Genomic DNA, 20,866 nt, shown 5'->3' on the forward strand with positions numbered 1-20,866 from the left:
GTGTGCTACTCAGTGCCATATTGTGGGCTGTTGTTCAGCACACCGGTGAGTGCGTTTTACTTCTACCCTGGTGCCAGATATATAATATATTCTGTCATGTCAGACGAGGAGGTTGAGCGCTCAGTGGCTCCGGTGTTGGCCTCCTGCGGACGCTGTTCTGCAGGAGTAGATAGGGAGGATTTGTCACAGGATGGCCTGTGTAGTCGATGCCAAGTGGCTCCTGGCCCATCCAGACCTTCTCTGGCGCAGGAACCACCGTGGGCGATGTTTTCTCAAGTGCTGGTGTCTATTGCGGACCGTCTGTCGGTCCCGACTGCTCTCCCTACTAGGTCGTTGTCCCAGCCGACCATCCCCCATTCCCCGGGTGTCCTGCAGTTATTGCGGAGTCCTCCTGGGTCTCAGTCGGTGGGTCCCTATGCGGGGTTGCCTATGTATATGCAGGCTTCCCCTGTGCCGCAGCAGCCTGTGGTACCTTTTCAGGCCCCTATGGTGACTCCTCCACCCTGGGTGGGTGTGCTCTCCAACTCCGTGCAAAATTTGGCGGCCGCTTCCTCAGCTTTTCAGTCAATGTTGCAGACTGACATGCCTTCTAGGATTTCAAAACGCCCACTCATGACACGGGCTGCTCAGGTATCGGACTCAGAGGGTTCCTCAGATGATGGGGAGGTCCCTGATGACACTGACTCGGACGCTTCGGTCCAGGAAATGGATACCAAGTCGTCCATTAATGTGCGAGCACTAGTTAGGGCGGTGCGAGCTATTCTTCTTATAGAGGATGAGGCACCGGTTCCTAAGTCGAAGTTTCCTAGTTTCAAAAAAACTAAGGTGGCTTCTGCGGTGTTTCCCCTGTCGGATCAGTTGACGGATCATATGGCGGTAGCTTGGCAGGCGCCCAGTAAGAGATTCCTTCCTCAGAAGCGGTTGGCTTCTAATTACCCCTTCCCTGAGGCACATTGTAAAAAATGGGATACTCCACCGGCGGTGGATTCCCATGTCACCCGTTTAACTCGGGGCGCCACCTTACCATTACCGTCGATATCCTCGCTGAAGGATCCCACGGACAGGAAAGTTGAGACTTGCTTAAAGTCTATTTACTCCCTCTCCGGGGCGGTGGCCCGACCGTCCATGGCCATCTCCTGGGTGGCCAAGGCCATTGAGGGGTGGGCCAATGCATTGGAAGATACCTTCCCGGACGACGCTCCGGATGTCCAGCGGGCGTTGTTCGGACAAATGAGGGACGCTGCTTCTTACATTGGAGAAGCTTCTTTAGATGCTAGTCTGCTGACCTCGCGGGTATCTGTTGCAGAGGTGTCTGCCCGCCGATCCTTATGGTTGCGGTCCTGGAGAGCGGACTCTGATTCAAAGAAAGGTCTGGAGGCCTTACCTTTCAATGGGGAATTACTATTTGGTCCGGACTTGGACAAAATAGTGGACACCCTGGCTAAATCCAAGTCGGCCTTCCTCCCTTCGGCGGCACTGCCTGCTAAGGTTCGGAGTTCGGCTTTTCGTTCCTTTCGGGTTCAGGGTAAGGCGAAAGGTCAGTCCTTCCCGAGACAGTCTGCGAGTAAGACGGCCTCTAAACCCAAGAAGCAAGCCTGGAGTGCTCGGCGCCCTTCTTCCAAGCAGGAAGATAAACCTGCGGCCTGATGGGACGGGCCTCCCTCTGGGGGACCTCAGAGTGGGAGGCCGACTTCTTCTATTTGCCCAGTGCTGGCACAATACCACCACGGATGCCTGGGTTCGAGAAGTGGTCTCCCAGGGGTACGCCCTGTCTTTTCGGCACAGACCACCCCACCAGTTTTTCTGCACAAGTCCTTCTCAGGACAAGACCAAGGCGTTACAGGTTCAGGAGGCTATAGAGTCCTTGCTGAAAGCAGGGGTCATTGTTCCCATTCCTCTATCACAACGAGGGACGGGGTATTATTCGTCTCTGTTTCTGGTGCAGAAACCCAATGGTTCTCATCGCCCTATCCTCAACTTGAAGTCTCTGAACAAATTCCTCAGAGTTCCCAAGTTCAGGATGGAAACGTTACGTTCCATCATTCTGGCGATGGAACCGGGGGATTATATGGTGTCCCTGGACATCCAGGACGCCTACCTCCATGTTCCGATAGCATCTTCACATCAGCGGTATCTGAGGTTCGCTATCCTTCAACATCACTATCAGTTCCGGGCGCTACCCTTTGGTCTCTCCACGGCACCGAGGGTGTTCACGAAGATTATGGCGGTCATGGCCGCACATCTTCGGAACCAGAATGTACGGCTGCTGCCGTACCTGGACGACCTGCTGTTGCTGGCGAGCTCCCCGGAGGTACTGCTTCAACATCTCCACCTGACGATCGCTTGCCTGCAAGCACACGGGTGGTTGATAAATTGGAAAAAGTCCTCCCTGATTCCATCACAGCGGATGGTTCATTTGGGAGCCCTGCTGGATTCGCGTCAGCAAAGGATCTTCCTGACTCCGGAGAAGGTCGCCTCCCTACAGCTGCGGATACGCAGTTGCCTGAGCCGTTGCCGCCTGTCGGTCCATTCGGCTATGAGAGTTCTGGGGTCCATGGTGTCGACATTCGACATGGTGGAATTTGCCCAGTTCCATTCCCGGCCCCTGCAGGCGCTGATTCTATCGGAATGGAACGGGTTACCTCACCGGATCCGCTCTCAGGTGCTGGTGTTGTCTTCGGACGTTCGGCTATCTTTGGCTTGGTGGCTTCAGACAGCTCATCTGGTCGAGGGGCGCCCATTTTGGATCCCGGACTGGGTCCTGCTCACGACGGATGCCAGTCTCCGGGGTTGGGGGGCAGTGACCGGCTCTTTGTCGCTTCAGGGCCGTTGGTCAGCGGAAGAAGCACTTCTCCCCATCAACATCCTGGAACTGCGGGCAGTATACAGGGCCCTGCAGTCGTCCGGCCCCGCTCTTCACGGAAGGGCGGTACAGGTGCAGTCCGACAACGCCACCACGGTGGCGTATATCAATCACCAAGGCAGAACTCGCAGTCAGGCAGCGATGTCGGAGGTGTCTCGTATCCTGACTTGGGCGGAGGGTCACATTCCAGCGATCTCGGCGGTCTTCATCCCCGGAGTCCTCAATTGGGAGGCGGACTTCCTCAGCCGTCACGACGTGCATCCCGGGGAATGGTCGCTTCACCCAGAGGTGTTTCAGCTACTCGTGGACAGGTGGGGACTGCCGGAGCTGGACTTGATGGCCTCCCGTCACAATCACAAGTTGCCCGTTTACGGGTCAAGGACAAGAGACGCAGGTGCAAGTCTGGTGGACGCGCTGTCGGTGAAATGGACGTTTCACCTGGCGTATCTGTTTCCTCCGATATCCCTGCTTCCTCGGGTTCTGCGGAAATTCAAGCAGGACGGCGGCATGCTCGTGCTGGTAGCTCCGGCGTGGCCCAGACGTCCTTGGTACTCCGATCTCAGGAGCCTCTCCATCGACGCTCCGTACCTTCTTCCTCAGCGTCGGGACCTGTTGTCTCAGGGGCCCTGCCTTTACCCGGATCTGGGTCGGCTGTCTTTGACGGCGTGGCTCTTGAGACAGCCGTCTTGAGGTCTCGGGGCTTCTCCAGTTCGGTTATTGGTACCATGCTCAGGGCACGCAAGCCTGCTTCAGCACGGATTTATCACAGAGTGTGGCACACTTACTTTCAGTGGTGTGAGTCCAGACATTATGATCCTCAGGTGTTCCGAGTTTCTAGGATCTTGGAATTTCTTCAGTCAGGATTGGATCTCTGCTTACGCCTTGCATCTCTGAAGGTTCATGTGTCCGCCTTGTCCGTGTGGTTTCAACGGCGGATTGCAATACTACCAGACGTTCACACCTTTTTCCAAGATGTTCTCAGGATCCAGCCTCCCTTTGTGCCTCCTGTGGCTCCTTGGGACTTGGCGGTGGTGCTACGGGTCCTGCAGGGTACTCCGTTTGAGCCTCTTGAGGCGGTGGAGCTCAAGTGGCTGACATTTAAGACGGTTTTTCTCCTGGCAATTGCTTCGGCCAGGAGGGTGTCTGAATTGGGGGCGCTTTCCTGTCGCCCTCCTTTCCTGATTTTTCACCAGGACAGAGCGGTGCTCCGCACTCGTCCTGAGTTTTTGCCCAAAGTGGTCTCGAAGTTCCATATTAATCAGGAACTTGTTGTGCCAGCTTTTCAGTCCCCTGATCTTTCAGCTGGTGAGACTTCCTTAGATGTGGTCCGGGCGCTTAGAATTTATGTAGACCGGACGGCTTCGATTAGGAAGTCTGATTCCTTGTTTATCCTCTTTGGTTTTCACAAGAGGGGTTGGCCTGCCAACAAACAAACGTTAGCCCGTTGGCTTCGTTCCGTTATTTGTGAGGCTTATGCACAGGAGGGCTTACCTGTGCCAGCCTCTGTTAAGGCTCATTCCACTCGTTCTGTGGGTCCCTCTTGGGCTGCTAGACGTGGCGCTTCTGCTGTTCAGCTGTGTAAGGCGGCCACTTGGTCTTCAATTCAAACGTTTTTGAGGTTCTATGCGTTTGACACCTTTGCCTCTCAGGATGCATCCTTTGGGCGCCGGGTACTCCTTTCAGCACAGGAGCGTCCCCGCCCTTAGTTGTACTGCTTTGGGACATCCCCAAGGTCAACCCTATGGACCCTGAAGTAGAAAACAAGAGATATGGTAAGAACTTACCTTTGTTATCTCTGTTTCTACGAAGTCCATAGGGTCCACAGGGCGCCCGCCCTGACGCACCTGGCTTCAAATGGGCTGTGTGGCTGGTCATCGGTTTTCCGTCTCCCATTTCTGTGAGTATGGTTTCTTGTGTGTTCCAGTCTTCCTTCTCTCTGTTTAGTCTCCTCCTCAGGCCTTGGCTGCTTACCAACTGAGGTGCTGTGGCCGGGGGCGGGGTATAGAGGAGGACGGACCCAAGTGCATCCTGGGAGCAGCTAAAGCTTTAACTGCGTGGTGCCCATGGATCCAGATCCAGCTATACCCCCAAGGTCAACCCTGTGGACCCTATGGACTTCGTAGAAACAGAGATAACAAAGGTAAGTTCTTACCATATCTCTTGTTTTATTCACATTCTATATTTTTAATATTTCACCTCATTGAGATATCGAGGAAATATCTTTTTAATGCATACTAATAAAGAAATATTCTTTTTAAATCATATTTTGATCCTAGTGCACCCTGAGAAATGCTCTTTCTATTGAATATTTGTGATATCCTCTTTTCTGAGCAATGTTTAGCACCTCATATGTATTAGTTAAAGGTATTAGATTAAGTATATAAGAACAATATTATGAACATTGTAATACTGGTGCGGGATTGTGTTTTCTCATTTTGGGTGTAGAACAGCTGATCAGCTAGCTGTTCCTGGCTGGCACACTAGTCCTCAGTGCATACTTTTCCAACATTTTACAAATTCAGTGTTTTTGCAGCTGAAGATGCCACTTTTGGGCATGACTAGTTGCGCACTACAGCTCTGTAAGCCGACTCTTTGGGTTGTACCTAGGGTCTAGTGGCCCCCATGAAATGACAGAGAAAATGGGACTTTTACACTGAATCCTATTCTCTGCATTCATTGGGGGACACTGCTTGCCCACACAATTAGTACTTTAGTTGTACTGCAGGATGGGGGATATTGAAGTTGGAAGAGACTTGTAGAATTTTTGATATGCCGACATCCTATTGGAGACTGTATTAGAGTTGGCCTTCAAGGGTTTATAGTTCACAACCATTGATGGTTAGGGCTCGGAGGCAAGTGTTTGCCATTGATGGCATGAAGCTGCATTGGTTGTGTTTTATTTTATAATCTAATCCCTGCCGTGGCAGTGCACCTTTGTGCATGTCTTAACCACCTATGTGCACATGTCCACCGTCGATGGTTTCAACCATTGAAGGGTTTCCAACAATTGTAGTTATATAAGCCATGGCCCAGGTTCAGATAAAAGGATTTATTGTGAGTATATAATTCCCATGTCCTGTATTACTTTGTGGGTGTTTGAGTAATAAGCAGAATGTTTGTTACTGCAGTTGACTAATTCAGATGATGGTTACGTGTATATTTGTTTGGCAGGGTTCCCCATACGGTTTCAAAGGCTTCAAACCAGACAGAGCAGTCCAGGTAATATTAAATTCATATCCATTGTTTCACTAATTGTTTAACTTGCTCCCTGTGCCGACTTACTTTAAAACATGGATGGGGAACCTCAGGCCCGAGGCCGTAGAAGGCCCGAAGATCATTTGGTCTGGCCCTCTGAGCTTTTTTGCGCTAGCCTCATCTGGCTAGCAGTGTGCCTAGAATGGCACCCTGCAGCCAGCAGTGCCGCCTGGAGCGTCCTTAGGATGCTTCAGACGGTCACACCGCTGACCTTACAGCTCCATGGATCATCCTCGGGATGCTCCCGACATTGCTGTAATCACTGGCATTGTGGTCCCGCCCCTTGTGATGTCACAGAGGGGGCATGGCCCGGCACCAGGCCTGCGAATAATGTTATATATCAAAATGGCCATTGGCAGAAAAAAGGTTCCCCACCCCTGCTTTAAAAGAACAGTTAGCTCTTCCTGTGTCCAAATAGTTGAGATGTTTGTACACAGTTATAGTGAATGTGGATGAACATGAGATAAAGGGCAATCTGATATACATTATAATGTAAATGTAGAGAGTGTGTTTCCCTGAATCAATGTGTTGAACTTGGTTTGGAATAGTTCATCTAGTAATATTTATTTGATTTTGGTTAAACTAAAAAAGGATGATTGGACAAATATAGGAAATAGTGACTTTAAATAGGTCCCCTGCTTGCTCCATTAAAAAAAAATAAAAAAAAAAAATACCAAAACAAACCCCTTGTTAAATTGTAAGAAACCTGGAAGGCCAGGTGTGGGCTGTCAAAAACTGACTACTCCTATACTCCTCCTCTTCCCTTTTGGAGGAAGTGCTGATTTTTATTTTTTTTTCTTCCTGCTTTCTTTGCATTGTCTAGCTTCCATAGTAAGTTGGCCTAGTGGGTAGCAGGTTTGTGTGAAACTACAGAGGAGCATAGCCTGCTCTACCTTTCCTGGTTATACTTCCTATATGAGACCCTTGCATAATATGAGCACCCCTAAATCCACTACTTTAGATGTTCAAAGTTATGTTTGTTCTTTATGTCAGCTCAAACTACCAGGGGTAAAGCAATGTCCCCTCTATATGCAATGTGCTGCACTGCAGGCCAGACTGAGCTCCCTGGGGGAGAGAACGCAGGTGTTGCAAGAACTAAGTGGACCAGTTTCCACTACTGTCTTATTTTTCCTTCAGTCTGGTCCTTAGAAGTGATGCAGGAGCACCTCAGTTGCAGCAGATTTGTTGGTCCTAGAAGCCACAGAAGCTAATTATTTGGACTATTTCTTACATGTGAATTTAGCTCCCTCCCGGCCACTATGTTGGCAGGGAATAGCCTCATTAAGCAGCTTCTCTTGTGCCAAGTGCCTGGTGCAATGCAGCTATAGCGCGCCGAGCACTCTATGAAGCCCCTCTTTAACGCAGGTTTCTGCTCGCACCTCAGGAAGGTTCAAGTAGAAATCAGCCATAAATACAGCCTTCGAAATTAATTGATTTGCTCCCTAAAAGTTTGGAGTATGGTGGAGGTGCTACGTGATTTACTTGGCTCTGGATCCCCCCACTCGCAACGTCTCTTTAAGTTGTTGTGGGAATTGGCAGGTCCAGATAATTTTTTCACGCTTTTTGACCTTTGATCACTTTTCAAGGGATAACCTGACATTATACGATCTTCCCTCACCAGTGGGACCTCATAGTGTCTCAACCACTTCTTCTCCCAAAAGCTGTTTCCACCTCTGTCCAGCTTCTTTCCTTGGGATAAATATGAGATGAATTCCACTGCTCAGTGGTCTAGGCCACAAGCAAATCCCCTTCCTAATGTCCTGGTTATACAGCAGCACCATGAATCCCTCCTCCCAGGTCATGACGTTTCTCTATAACAAGGACATGCATTTACACATCCCCTTTCTGGTGGACAGTCTGTTCATCCTCCCTCTTAGGCAGTGATTGTTGTTACCACATGACACGATGGTGGTGCTCACTGTGGATCATGGTTATCCTGTTCCTGGATGATTCCCTGGTTCAAGTAGTCTCCAGAGGCTGGTGATCAAACATCTCAAGCTTAACCATCCAGTCCTTGGAAATTGCTAATGCTAGCCAGTCACTAGTCTTCTCTGATCTCCTGTACCTCCATATTAGTACTGGGGCACGCTCAGCAGCACCCAGGACATGGTTTAAGCCACTTGACTCATACAATGGATTGAGGTGTGAACAATCATTTAATGAATTAAAATACTTTATAGACAAGTGGAAGGTGGCTGGATGTAGACTGAAAGAAACATGTCCAGCTCTTTCTCTGGAATAGTGACTCTAAAACTGGTCTTCAGACCTCTTGTATTTCCTCGCAGCAACTGAGGTGAAATTATTGCAGGTACCATAGTGGTATAAATAAACTTCCTGCATTGAAGTCGGCGAAGCTGCACTCTCTGGGAGGGCAGTTGTATGATATAGAGTATGCAGTTGTCTTCCGTGCGGTCATACATGTATTACTACATTCACATTGATTATATGCAAGTACCTAGGGCTCTAATCAGAGACTTTGGTTGGTCTGTATATGATTATTGTGTATTCAAAATGTTTGAGTTGCACTTCCTCACCTGTCTTTGTTTCTTTACCTGCTCAGAGCGGTGGACTCAAACTCTGGAACAAGCCAGGAGTCAGAGGAAAATGTTGAGAAAGCTTCACTAGAAAAAGAGGCTTTCTTGTGAGTGCTTGTCAATGTCACACAGTGTGAATATACAATTCATGATTGTATCTAGAATTCATTTATTTGTTGTCTTTTATCTTGCATCTACTAAAGTGTGTATAAATGTATATCTGTTTACAGGACTTAACCATGAGCACAATATGTAAATCTATTCCCCAGACCTGCTTTTCCCTTCTTGTTTATGGCTACCAGCTCCCACAAAATGTTATTACTTGCCTATTGGACATTCCGACTGTCCAGAATCTGATGCGGCCTACTTCTTTGCTTCATCCTATCTTGTATAATAATGACTGCTCTTACATGTAAGAGAGAGAACTTTTATGGAAGTAGATTCCTTCGTGTTATATGGGTTGCATAGTGTTTATTAGCTTATGGTAAACTCTTATTTTATGGTATCCGGATTAAAGAGTGACCCTGTCTATAGAGACTCTATAGACAGACACCAAATCATCGACGGGAACAAATGGTCAACACATGTTAATGATTTTACTAACATTTTTAAGGTTAGTGTTAGGTATTTGCTGGAGGGTTAGGGCTAGGCTACGTAAGGGGACGGATTAGGGTTAGGCACTAGTGGGAGGGTTAGGCTTAAATTACAAAATAACAATGTGTCGACCATATGTATGTCGACCTATTGTCTGTCTACCATCTGTTGTCGATCTATAAGAGTGTCTAACTAGACGTTATCAGTCTTCTATACCACACCCCTTATTTACATGAGGCCTAACACTACAGATTCATTCTTCTTGTACCACTTAAGCTGAACTTCCCTTGCAGTGGAGTGAATTAAGTCCCTTCACCCAGGAAATTGAGTGCACACATTGCCCAGTCTCTTACTACAGTATATCAAAACCCATCTCTTTGGGTTTGAGTATCTTCTAGTCTTGGCAGTATGTGTATAAAGGAACCCTTTACTTTGTCAGTTTCTGATCTGCATATTCTATGGGCTGGGTGCACCCTTATATTTCAGCTTGAGATGTGTTTTTTCATGGGCAAAGAACTTTGCTAGTCTGCTAAATTAATATGCTTGGCACATGTTGTCTAATACCCCTTTTACACAAGAGCTAAAACAGGGTTAACCCGGGTAGCTCCTTAATGTAAAAGGGGAGAGGGTTGAATTCCCGGGTGGAGTGTCCCGGCAATCCAATCCAGGTAATTTGCAGGGTTTATCACGGGAATGACCCGTGAAACCCTGCAGTGTAAACTGCACAATCTGGGTCACGATGACCTGGAGCGTGCCACATGCCAGCCGGCTTCAGTGGCGCTTGGAGATGATGTCCTCTCCAAGTGTCCACTTCCACGCCGGAAGAGCCAGGTCACTGCAGACCCGGCTCCGGTGTGAGCCGCGCCGTCTTGGGAATATCCTGGGTCAGCGCCAACTAAATTCCGGGTCTGATCCAGTTTGGAACCCTGTTCCAACCTCCGGGTCAGACCCGGAATTTAGATATAAAAGTTACCTTGTGAATGTGACTGCTTTTGGCATGCAATGTAGGAAAGTTCTACCCTTCCTGTTTGCAGTACACCCCCCATCTTTAGACTGAGATGAGTTTTTCGTACTCATTACCAAATCCTACTCTCTCTAAGTAGGAGAGAGGGACTACCAGTCTCCAGGGTTCCTTTGTAAAACACTGATTTTTTTTCTTTTTGCCTGCACTACTAGCCACCCCCCAGGCTTACCCATCTCTATTCTGCCACATTTCTGATGCCATATGCCCCGATCGCAACAGCTCCTTTGTGCGCACACTCTGTGTAACGCATGCGCTGTAGGGATTCGCCAAAGTTTTGGGGCATTTGCAAAAAGATTGCTCAGCTACTTGAACATTGGCATTGTGTGTGGCACAGAATCAGGCCCTTAATGTCCCAGTAGGCAAATGATGTAGGTGAGAGTATTTGTTAGTGTCCTTCCCTTTTTTAGTGAGGAGTTGTACCCCAGATAACGTCCATGATTAACTTCATATATAATGAGTGAATGGATCGCAAGTATTTAAAATGCATGTCTCCAAAATTATTATATACATTGCTACTTATAAAGGTTTCCATTTTTCCTAGTTGGTGCACAGGTATAGTCATTACTTGCTGACACATTTTAAAAGATCCACAGGTGGAGCTAGTTATTTCACTTGTGATTCTGTGAGGAGACCTGGAAAACATGCACTGTAGGATATTATAGATGTGCCTAATTTCTATTTATCAGCTTAGTTGTTGATATCTGATATTGCCTTCATTTAACTACTTGGTTGTCTCTGACAACTCCGCATCATGTATTAATCCATGTGCTGCGGTAGGTTTTCTTCTAAATTATAGAAGAAGTCTATATATGATTTTCTGGGTGTGGCATAAGAGGTAAACATTTAGAGGGTTGACACCAGAACTTTGACTGGTTCTGAATGGTTAACACAGTCAAAAGGTCGACATTTAATGTGTTGAGACTTTTTTTTTTTTTTTTTTTTTAAATCATGAAAAAAACGTGTCAACATTTTGGTAATGACATATTTAAACGGCGATTTTTTTGACCGTGTCGAGCATTTAATCCTATTGACTTTAATGTCTTCAGAATGATGGTCGACCTAATGACCATATCGACATTCAGAATGTGTCGATCTTCTGAATGTTGTCCTTTCTATTGTTGACCAATCGACCGTTATCTGATTATCCTCTCTGCTGTTACAGATGTGTATGTATAACGTAATTCTTCCCTTACAGCGCCTTAGAATTTTTGCTGGACAACAATGCCGATCCTTCAATTCGTGATAAACAGGGATACGCTGCTGTTCACTACGCAGCTGCTTATGGCAACAGACAGAATTTGGAACTAGTAAGTATCTCTACATTTTTTTTTTCTCATGTATTTTGCTTCTGCATGAACAAATGTTGATAGTATCTTTTTGTGTTAAAGCTCCTAGAGATGTCATTTAACTGCCTGGAGGATGTGGAAAGCACTGTACCAGTTAGCCCTTTGCACTTAGCTGTAAGTATCATTGTAATTGCTATAACAAGCACTCAGAAACTCTGAAATGTGCTCTTAGAGCTTGCATGTATGTTGGTGAATAAGCCTATACCACCTTCCCTCTAAGGACGCCAGATGGACAAAGGGTATTAGACAGGACAGGGGACGCTCTGTCTCGCTCTGTCTCGCTCTGTCTCGCTCTGTCTCGCTCTGTCTCGCTCTGTCTCGCTCTGTCTCGCTCTGTCTCGCTCTGTCTCGCTCTGTCTCGCTCTGTCTCGCTCGTTGTTTCAATAGCTTCTAATTGACGTCTTTGCACAAGTGGCATTAAGCAGTATTTTTTTGGTGAAAATAAGTAGTCCTGTCAAATTTGGGGTACTTGAAAATGGGTGCTAGCATCTTTTAAAGTTGCTAAACATGAAAAGCGTACCTGTTACATGCACCTGCAATCATAAAAACACCTGACGCAGACCCCCAAGAAGTCTATTTCGCTGGTTTTTATACTTGTCCCCCCACTTAGTTTTTCCATGGAATTTTTTTGACACCGTTGTCCTTTGGGGGCTGTCCCAAGGGTTCTGAGAGGTTTCCCCACCTTTGCACCCCAAAATAAAAATGTAGCACTTCTTTTCTCCTGTTACTCAGTGGCAAATTTTTTTCACCTATTACATTGTGTTGACTTTCCGCATAGGCGAAAACAGTCTGGAATTGAATACGGAGATAAGTTCCGACCTGGCGAAAAGACGCAATCGGCTATACCTTTTTCGCGGGAAACTGCTTTTCCCTTCTAATTGAATACGGCCCTTTATCTCACTTCACTTTATCTAATGGTGTATACAGACTCAGATGAACGATTTTAACCAACGATTTGAATGATTTCAGACCGTATTAAAATGAATGAAATTGCAAACACAGACTGTCAGATACCGTTATCTGACATGCTGGAACGCGCATCGGTCATCGTTGCAGGCCCACATGTCAGATTTTCTTTCAGATATGAATGATTTTTAAAATCGTTATCGTTCAGATCTGAGAACAAATCTGACCGCGTGTGTGTGCACCATTACTGTCATTTTTCAAACACAGCCTGGAAAATTACAGAAGCTGATTACTACAGACTTGAAGAGAGAGAAAGTAGAAATATTGTGCAAAGTAACCAATTGGCTTCTAAGGGGTATATTTACTAAAGTGTGTGTTTTTAGAATTGTAGATGTTGCCCATAGCAACCAATCTGATTCGAACTATTGCCTTCTATAAGGTGCTAGATAAATGTGAAGTCAAATCTGATTTGTTGCTATGGGCAGCATCTCCACTTCTAAAAACCCGTAGTATATATATCTCTAAGTGTAATTTCATAGACTGCTAGATAACTTACATTTAGGAGGAGATGTACTAACTAAGCCTTGGAGAGCGAGAATGTACCAACAAATTGGCTTTTAACTGTCACTTTAAAGACCGTTTGAAAAATGACAGGAGCTGATTGGTGTGCACTTTATTTCTCTCCACTTTATCCCTCTCCAGGCTTAGTATATATTCACCCCATAGTCAGAAGCTGGTTGGTTGCTTTGGGTCTCTTCTCTCTCCCCACTGATTCCTCCCCCCCCCCCCCCCCCCCATGGGCTTTGTTAGTTAAAAAAAAATTCAGTTGGTGAGGTATAGAGGGGGAGGAGCCTGTGTATAGAGGGGGAGGAGCCTGTGTATAGAGGGGGAGGAGCCTGTGTATAGAGGGGGAGGAGCCTGTGTATAGAGGGGGAGGAGCCTGTGCTGATAGTTTTGGTATGATAATTGCTCAGGCCCCCTGTGACACTGGCTATACCTCCCAGTAGGTAGGTAAATATCCTATTTACAGGTAAATATCCTATTTACAGAAATAATGATAATGCACACACTATCGTCAGATAAAAATAACATAAAGGATATCTACTTTTATTATGTATATATTTCACTACTATTATTATTGTCCGAGCCAATGAAAGAATATCCCATTATGTTTGCAGGCCTATAATGGTCATTGCGATACCCTAAAAGCTCTAGCGGAGACGCTGGTGAACCTGGATGTTCGTGACCACAAGGGCCGCACTGCGCTTTACCTCGCCACAGAAAGGGGTTTCACGGAGTGTGTGGAGGTTCTGATGAGCCATGGGGCATCCCCTCTCATCAAGGACCGCAAAAAGAAATGGACACCATTGCATGTAGCAGGTAAGGACCGTGTGCTCATGGATGTATTTCCGGTTGTATATTTATGTGAAATAAGATGCAGGTGCGAGAGGCTGACTATTACTTTGATAAGTAATCAAATGGTCAGCTGATTTATATTAAATCCAGATATCTAAGAAATTCAATTAAGCTACGTGCTCACCAGGAGCAGAGCTGGTGGTAGCAAGTCATTTATTTAAAAGTAGTCATTATATTACCTGTTCTGACATATATAAGTCCAAAGATTCCTATGGTGAAGAACGAGCGGCACTCCCAGACAGTGTGAAAATATAATAACATATCTCTATCCGTTTTGTACTTTATTTTTTATTTGTTTTTTTTATTGTTGTTTCCAAGTATTGGAAACCATTGAAAGAAAATCTTTGAGAGGCTCAGACAAGATTACGGTCAACGTTTAATGTTTTGATGTGCACTAAATTGCCCAGATATTCTTGGTAACATTATTAATTGGACTTCTGATTATTATTTTTGTTTTTTTATTTCCCAAGCTGCCTCTGGAAACACTGATGTGCTGCACCTGCTGATCGACAGCAGTGAGAGACCGGACATTACTGATGTGATGGATGCACATGGGCAGTGAGTTCTTAATCAGCTCAATGTCTATACTTGAGTGTCTGACGCATTCATAAACTTATGTTAATTGCCTTACAGCCTTGTCTATATAGTTCTAGAACTTCTCCGTTACTTTGGTATCCATAGAATTCCTGGAAGGAATGCATCATCCTAAATACAGCATAGTTATAAATATATAAAAGCATTTGTCATTTTTCTTTGCGTTGTGCATTAGGTTTGTAGGTCATGACTGTGCAAAAGGCTGTTTGTCATTTACACCCCTGTGTAAGCTTTAAGCTCTTGGTTTGTAAATGCGCATGTTTATGGGTATTAATGCAGTACAATGTACTTGTTCTAGAACCCCCCTTATGCTTGCTGTGATGAATGGACATGTTGACTGTGTTCACTTGCTGCTGGAGAAAGGAGCCACTGTAGATGCTGGAGATAAAAGAGGGAGAACCACACTACACAGAGCGGTGAGCAGAGTAATTATGGTTTCTCCCCAAGGTTGGGTGGTTTTAATTTGGCTGTAAGTTTTTTTTTTTCCGTGTGCCCGCAGTCAGTTACTGGTTGTGAAGACTGTGTGGGGGCTCTGCTGGACCACGATGCCTTTGTGCTGTGTCGGGATTACAAGGGACGCACACCTATTCACTTTGCTTCAGCTTGCGGCCATGCTACACTGGTGCACGTGTACTTGCAGGTTGCACTCTCTACAGACCCACTGGATGCAGTGGTGGATTACAACGGATACACTCCCATGCACTGGGCTGCTTACAATGGTGAGATCTAAATGCCTAATATTCTCTGACAGAAACCTATCAACCTAATCACATTTTGGAGTTTGCTGCCACTTGCATATGCTGTATGATCAATTGTCTTGGTCATTTTATTTCCCAGGGCACGAAGATTGTTTGGAATTGTTACTTGAACACAACCCATTTGCTTACCTCGAAGGAAACCCTTTCACCCCTTTGCACTGTGCAGTGTAAGTTTTTCTAGGACTTGCTTTACAGTGTGTAACAAAAATACCTGAAATTTGTATTACACCTCTTATTTGCGATATCCTTGTAGAATTAGCAGCCAAGACGGTACGGCTGAGATGCTTATAGCGGCTATTGGTGCCAAGATTGTGAACAGCAAAGATGCCAAAGGGAGGTTCGTATAAACAGTGTGTGCAGCTTCTTATTCATTCATCAACTTACATGAACTAATAAGTTTGTATTTACAGCCAGTGCTGGTTTCTGATGTACTCTGCAAATGATTTTGTTCTGTTACATTTACTGCACATGTAAACAACTAATTATCCCAAAATAGTTTGTCTCATTCACTTGGCAGACAGCGGAATACCAATCTTTGCAAAGCATGTTATTTGGAGTTCATTTATTTAAACATAAGTTGTGGACATGTCCCGTGTCTAACCTTTCAAACAGATTGCTATTTTTATACATCTCTTAGTGATATAAGGGGGGAAAGGAGTACAGAAAAGAAAAGAGGAGGAATTGGGGACATCACGGTGATCCTTAAATACAAAGAGGAATCTATCATTCAGTGTATCCACAAATAGACATTGGAGAATGACAGTGTTTAAAGAGTTGGTTCTGGATAGTGAATGTTTGTGTTACCTTTTATAAGACTGGAAGAATCAATTGACCTACAGGGCTGGGAATTAGCGATCCCGTCATTTGAATGTTCAGATCATGGGAACCATTGGACCATGGGGGAGGATGAATAGGTAGATAAGGGAGTGTCAGTAGTCTCCATTATACAGGCATATTGCATTTTAAGGGTGGGACACAGCTTTCTTCTTATCGTGTTTAGGGAAGACTTTAGGATTGGTGTGAAAAGGACATGGGAAGATAAGTGTAGAATAGTCAGGAAAACACAGGTCATGACATTCTTTGATGTCCCAATCTTCAGAGTGACTGAGTAAGAGGCAATCCCAAAACACGTGATATGCTTTCAGAATCTGAGAGCAGGAATTAGTGTTGTGGTCACAGTTTATGAAGTTGGGATGGGGTAAAATACAATCTATGTAATTACTTTACTTTAAGATACGTACAGCATGGTGATAGCTTGTAGGCATCTTATAAATGGATTCTCACTGCTGTGAATATAGGTAGCCTCTGACAACTTAAAAGGGGGCTTTTAGCAAATGGCTGAATCCTTTTTCCTGGGAGCCCTTTTAATGTCTGGAAACTTTATCCGTTTAGTTAAGTTAAAACTCCTGTTGTGTGGATCATTCTGCGTTTATAAAATAGGTGGTGTTCCCTTGCATTTTGTGTTGTACATCAGGATCCCAGCAGAAGGAAAACACTAGATTTTTTTTCATTTGACCAATAAATCCTGATAACGGAGTTATGTAGTCACCAGCTACCACCTGAGGTGGAGATGCTGGTGCGAGGTAACTACGGAGTGGAGGTGATTACCAGCTGTCTGTGACCCCCTGCATTCCTTGGAGAAAAAGGATTAACATTGTGACAAAATCTGTGCATGTATCTGAAATAATGATTGCTATTATATTTATAGATTGAGATGAACACTCACTCTTTTTCCATAACCTTTGCTTTGCTGCTCCCTAGGACTCCTCTTCATGCTGCAGCCTTTGCTGACAACGTGAATGGTTTACAACTACTGCTGCAGCACCAGGCTGAGGTAGACGCCACTGACAAGTCAGGTCGGACGCCACTGATGACAGCAGCAGAGAACGGCAGAACTGCAGCAGTAGGTAAGATGCAATTTTGCCCTGATGAAGAAGTCCTCCGAAATAAGATGGTAATTCTCCGATGGATCTGTACTAATCATGATTTCTCTTCTGATTTTTAGAGTTCTTACTGTTTCACATGAAAGCAGATTTAACTGTGATGGACATAAACAAGAACACTGCTCTTCACCTAGCCTGCAGCAAGGTGCCTGGATCTGCTTATTAATCAGTCTCTGGAATAAGGGTTTTACCATTTCAGTGTTTTTACCTTTGGATACTGTGATAATAAATTTCAAAGACCCATTTCCTGATTACCGATTGTATAAATAATGCTTTTACTCAACTGAGGTTACTTGTGAAATATGATGGCATTATCTTTTGCAAATTAGTACTTAGTTTACATTTTGGTTTTGCATTTTGTTCACCACATTCTGAATGACCTGTAATGAATATGTCCTTAATTAGAGGTTTGAAAGGTTATAGCCATCTGTGTTCCTTTTATACAAGCTCTGAGTTTCTATTAATATCTTTGTTAGAATTATTGTCATGGCATGTTGGAGCTGCCATATCTGTTACTCACCGGGTCAGCTATGGCTCAGTGGTTAGCAGGCCTGTAAGGGTTTTAATTTAAAACTTTTAGTACGCCTTAATATTTCTAAACCATTAAATATTGGTGCTCTTTCAGAAGACAATAAATCTGTTTACAGAAACAGATTTATTCAAGCTTCCAATCTGTATTTGTCCAGAGTTTTAAGGAATTAATATACAGTATGGTGATGCTAGTAATGCTGCTTTCTCTTAACCTTAGTTCCTTTATCTCCTCCCATAATTCTCCTTTCACTCTTACTGAGTGATCATCCTCTCACAATGTTATAGCTTGGCAGTGTGGCCTAGTGACCTGGGATCTGGCTGACAATTAGGGGAGGCATAGTGATGTTTTGGAGGCATTAGGTGGTTCACAAAGGACAGAAAACTGACAAGATGGGGGATACACAACTGTAGGTGATTGCACATCTCTTATGCTGGGCATATATTATACAATTATTTGGCTGATCGGACATGCAAAATCGGCCAGTATGTTGGACAGATCTGATTGGTCCGGGCACTGCCCTGCCGCAGCTGACCGACCGATTGACTTTTTCCCTTTTTCACAGGGGAGAAATAGGGAAATGTCTACTCCCCAGGGAAGGAACGCAGATATTGTGTGCCATACGCTGACATATCTCTGTGTATGGCCATGATATCTACTGGGTGTTAGGCTGTCAGATAAAAATGTCTGTCGGTCTGTTTCATATTTCTCCTTCATCCACTAGTGGACACTGGCGTATACACATGGGATATAGACGGGTGATGAGTGGAGCCTGGCACTTTAAATTTCTTCAGAAGTTTAGGGGCTCCTCTCCCTCTGTACCCCACCCGAACTCAGTTTGATTAAGTGCCGAGAGAGCCGGATGCAATTCCAGGGCTGTCCTCAGCCATTTGTTTTTCATTTATTTTTATTTATCTTCAACAGGCAGATTGCTGGCTGCGTCAGTCTGCTTGCACCGTGGGAGCCACCGTCTGGACTCGCCACAGCTGCCTGCGGCTAGTGTCTGGGTTCCAGAGCCACGGGGTCATCAGACTCTGGGGAGACTCGCCACAGCTGCCTGCGGCTAGTGTCCAGGTCCCCACATGCGCACCGACTGGCAATGCAGTGGTAGGTATTCCAAACCCACCTTGAGTAGCAAGGGGGTGGGTGAAATATAAGTCACGGATTCTAAAAGGAGAGAGCCAATGTTTCTGTATTATGCTGAGCTCACTAATACTCTCCTGCACTCATCCTAAGGAATGCAGCTGAAATCGCTAAAGCGAAACCGCTCTCTATTATAAAGAAGCTAATGGACATATACCATCAATCATATGGGTTAATAATTTTCCCGGCCAGCCCTCTATCTTCCCTGCCATAACTGAGCTCTGCTCAAGGGCAGAAGCTTAACTAAGCAGGGACACTGTTCTATATACCAGTGCTGTGGCTCAGAGTGTTGCTGGAGCTCTGTTTACTATCAGTGGTCCCAGATCCAGCTGTGTAACGGCCCTGTGTGTCCATCCCGCACACAACGGTCAGTCAGGCTGCAGGAAGTATACCACCATCCTTGATTAGCAAGGCTGGTGGGCATGTCAGGTGCAGGACCCCCAGCCCGTTTAGGTTGCTACGCGCCTAAGTTGTCAGGAGCGCTGATGCCTGCAGGGCAGCTTTATTAGTGGCATCATGCGGCTGCTGTTGCTGGGCTGATCTTACTGCAGCAATGGGGTGTGAACCGATGATCTTACTGATCTCACAGCGGTGCACTCCCTGCTGTAGCTTCTGTGTGACAGTGTTTAAGAGGCTTCCGGTGCCCGCGATATACTAAGCACTTCCCTGCATATATGATTATTTTTAGCAGTCCCGGGCTGGGGGCGGAGCTTAGCGACAGTGCTTGTGCACTACTGCTCAGGTGGCTGCGCCGGCGTTTTCTGCTGCGTGACAGCTTTTGTCGGCCAGCCATTCTAAAGGCTCAAGTAGGGAGATGGACTCTGCCTCTCCTACCCTTTTATAGCGCCGGGTTCTCCTGTATTTATATGGAGACTGGCTGTGTAATTATAGCGCGGGCTTGTCATGTCTTGTGTTGGCCATGTTGTAGATTTCCCCCTATTATCTGGGGCTATTCTACAGTGACAGTGCGACATGCTGAGCTGGGTTGCCCTCTCTGAGATGTGCTGGAAACTTTCTTTCCTGTATACATGCCTGGGCTGCAGAGAAATCTTGCAGTAATTCAGGCAAGGAGTAATAATATACATTAGAGATTCCTAAGGATATTCCAGGTATATGTGTGTGTGTTTTATATATTTTTATATATATATATATATATATATATATATATATATATATATATATATAATGTACACACACAAAATATATTGTGTGTATTAGCACTTTTGTGTGCTCCAAGGCACACTTAATCTACTGCACGACATGCATTGCCTGCGATATATGGGTTTTCACTTCACCACCAGTTTGGATATACAAGAGGGCTTCTTGCATAACATTCGTAATAGGTACTGATGGGTTCATTACACAAGCTACTACTGTTTGCGTACTCTGTTCTTCAGGTTCTTATGATAACTACAACCTAGGGCCAGGTCCAGGGAAGTAGCAGTAGTGTTCCTCGATCTTCTCTGATCTAGAAAATATCATATTATATGGTCTCACAGATCACTTCTCAATTCGGCTATGATCCAGTGTAATATCTGTTATCAGTTTAATATCTGATACGCCCTTTTTCTAGGGCCCCTAGGTGAAGCAATTCCGCAGGTGGAACTTGCATGAGCAAAATTTTGCTGTTGGCTATTTTACCTGCTGAGGAAAGAGACCTCCTCATGCATATAACGTAACCTCACGCCTCTGGCGGATAGATACACTAATTGGGTTGATTCTGAAAGCTTTGAACTCTCTCTCTCCTTTAGTAGATTGGTTCGGGAGACTGTCTGATCATATTTATCTACACATATATCTGTATGTAGATCCCCATTGGACAACTCTCGGATTATGGGGCTGTGAAGTCTGGTATCTCCCTGACCCAGTCTATTTAGTCTGAGAGTTCTTGTAGTTTCCCAGGGGACTCTGTCCTTACAATGTTGTGATTGTTTTGATCTGGGGTACCTTGAGGGACCATA

The 20,866-nt window shown here is 45.4% G+C and overlaps 1 protein-coding gene and 1 pseudogene across 7 annotated transcripts in view; both read left to right on the forward strand.

Annotated features, from left to right (window-relative positions):
* ANKRD52 (ankyrin repeat domain 52) overlaps positions 1-20,866 on the forward strand; it is a 75,074-nt gene that overhangs the window by 38,740 nt on the left and 15,468 nt on the right. For 3 of the 7 annotated variants that reach the window (XM_088473041.1, XM_088473042.1, XM_088473047.1), the window contains exons 15-26: positions 6,035-6,082; positions 8,679-8,759; positions 11,466-11,577; positions 11,659-11,730; positions 13,701-13,902; positions 14,409-14,496; positions 14,831-14,948; positions 15,032-15,251; positions 15,370-15,457; positions 15,544-15,627; positions 17,052-17,197; positions 17,296-17,378. In XM_088473041.1, the coding sequence (XP_088329167.1) occupies positions 6,035-6,082; positions 8,679-8,759; positions 11,466-11,577; positions 11,659-11,730; positions 13,701-13,902; positions 14,409-14,496; positions 14,831-14,948; positions 15,032-15,251; positions 15,370-15,457; positions 15,544-15,627; positions 17,052-17,197; positions 17,296-17,378 (1,342 nt within the window). The remainder of the gene's footprint in view (positions 1-6,034; positions 6,083-8,678; positions 8,760-11,465; positions 11,578-11,658; positions 11,731-13,700; positions 13,903-14,408; positions 14,497-14,830; positions 14,949-15,031; positions 15,252-15,369; positions 15,458-15,543; positions 15,628-17,051; positions 17,198-17,295; positions 17,379-20,866) is intronic. The other 4 variants (XM_088473045.1, XM_088473046.1, XM_088473043.1 and 1 more) reach the window with 3 other exon arrangements.
* LOC148523477 (U2 spliceosomal RNA) lies at positions 20,405-20,585 on the forward strand (annotated as a pseudogene).

The sequence above is a fragment of the Taudactylus pleione genome, unplaced genomic scaffold, assembly GCF_031769625.1.
Source record: "Taudactylus pleione unplaced genomic scaffold, aTauple2 ptg000130l, whole genome shotgun sequence".
NCBI classification, from domain to species: Eukaryota; Metazoa; Chordata; class Amphibia; order Anura; family Myobatrachidae; genus Taudactylus; species Taudactylus pleione.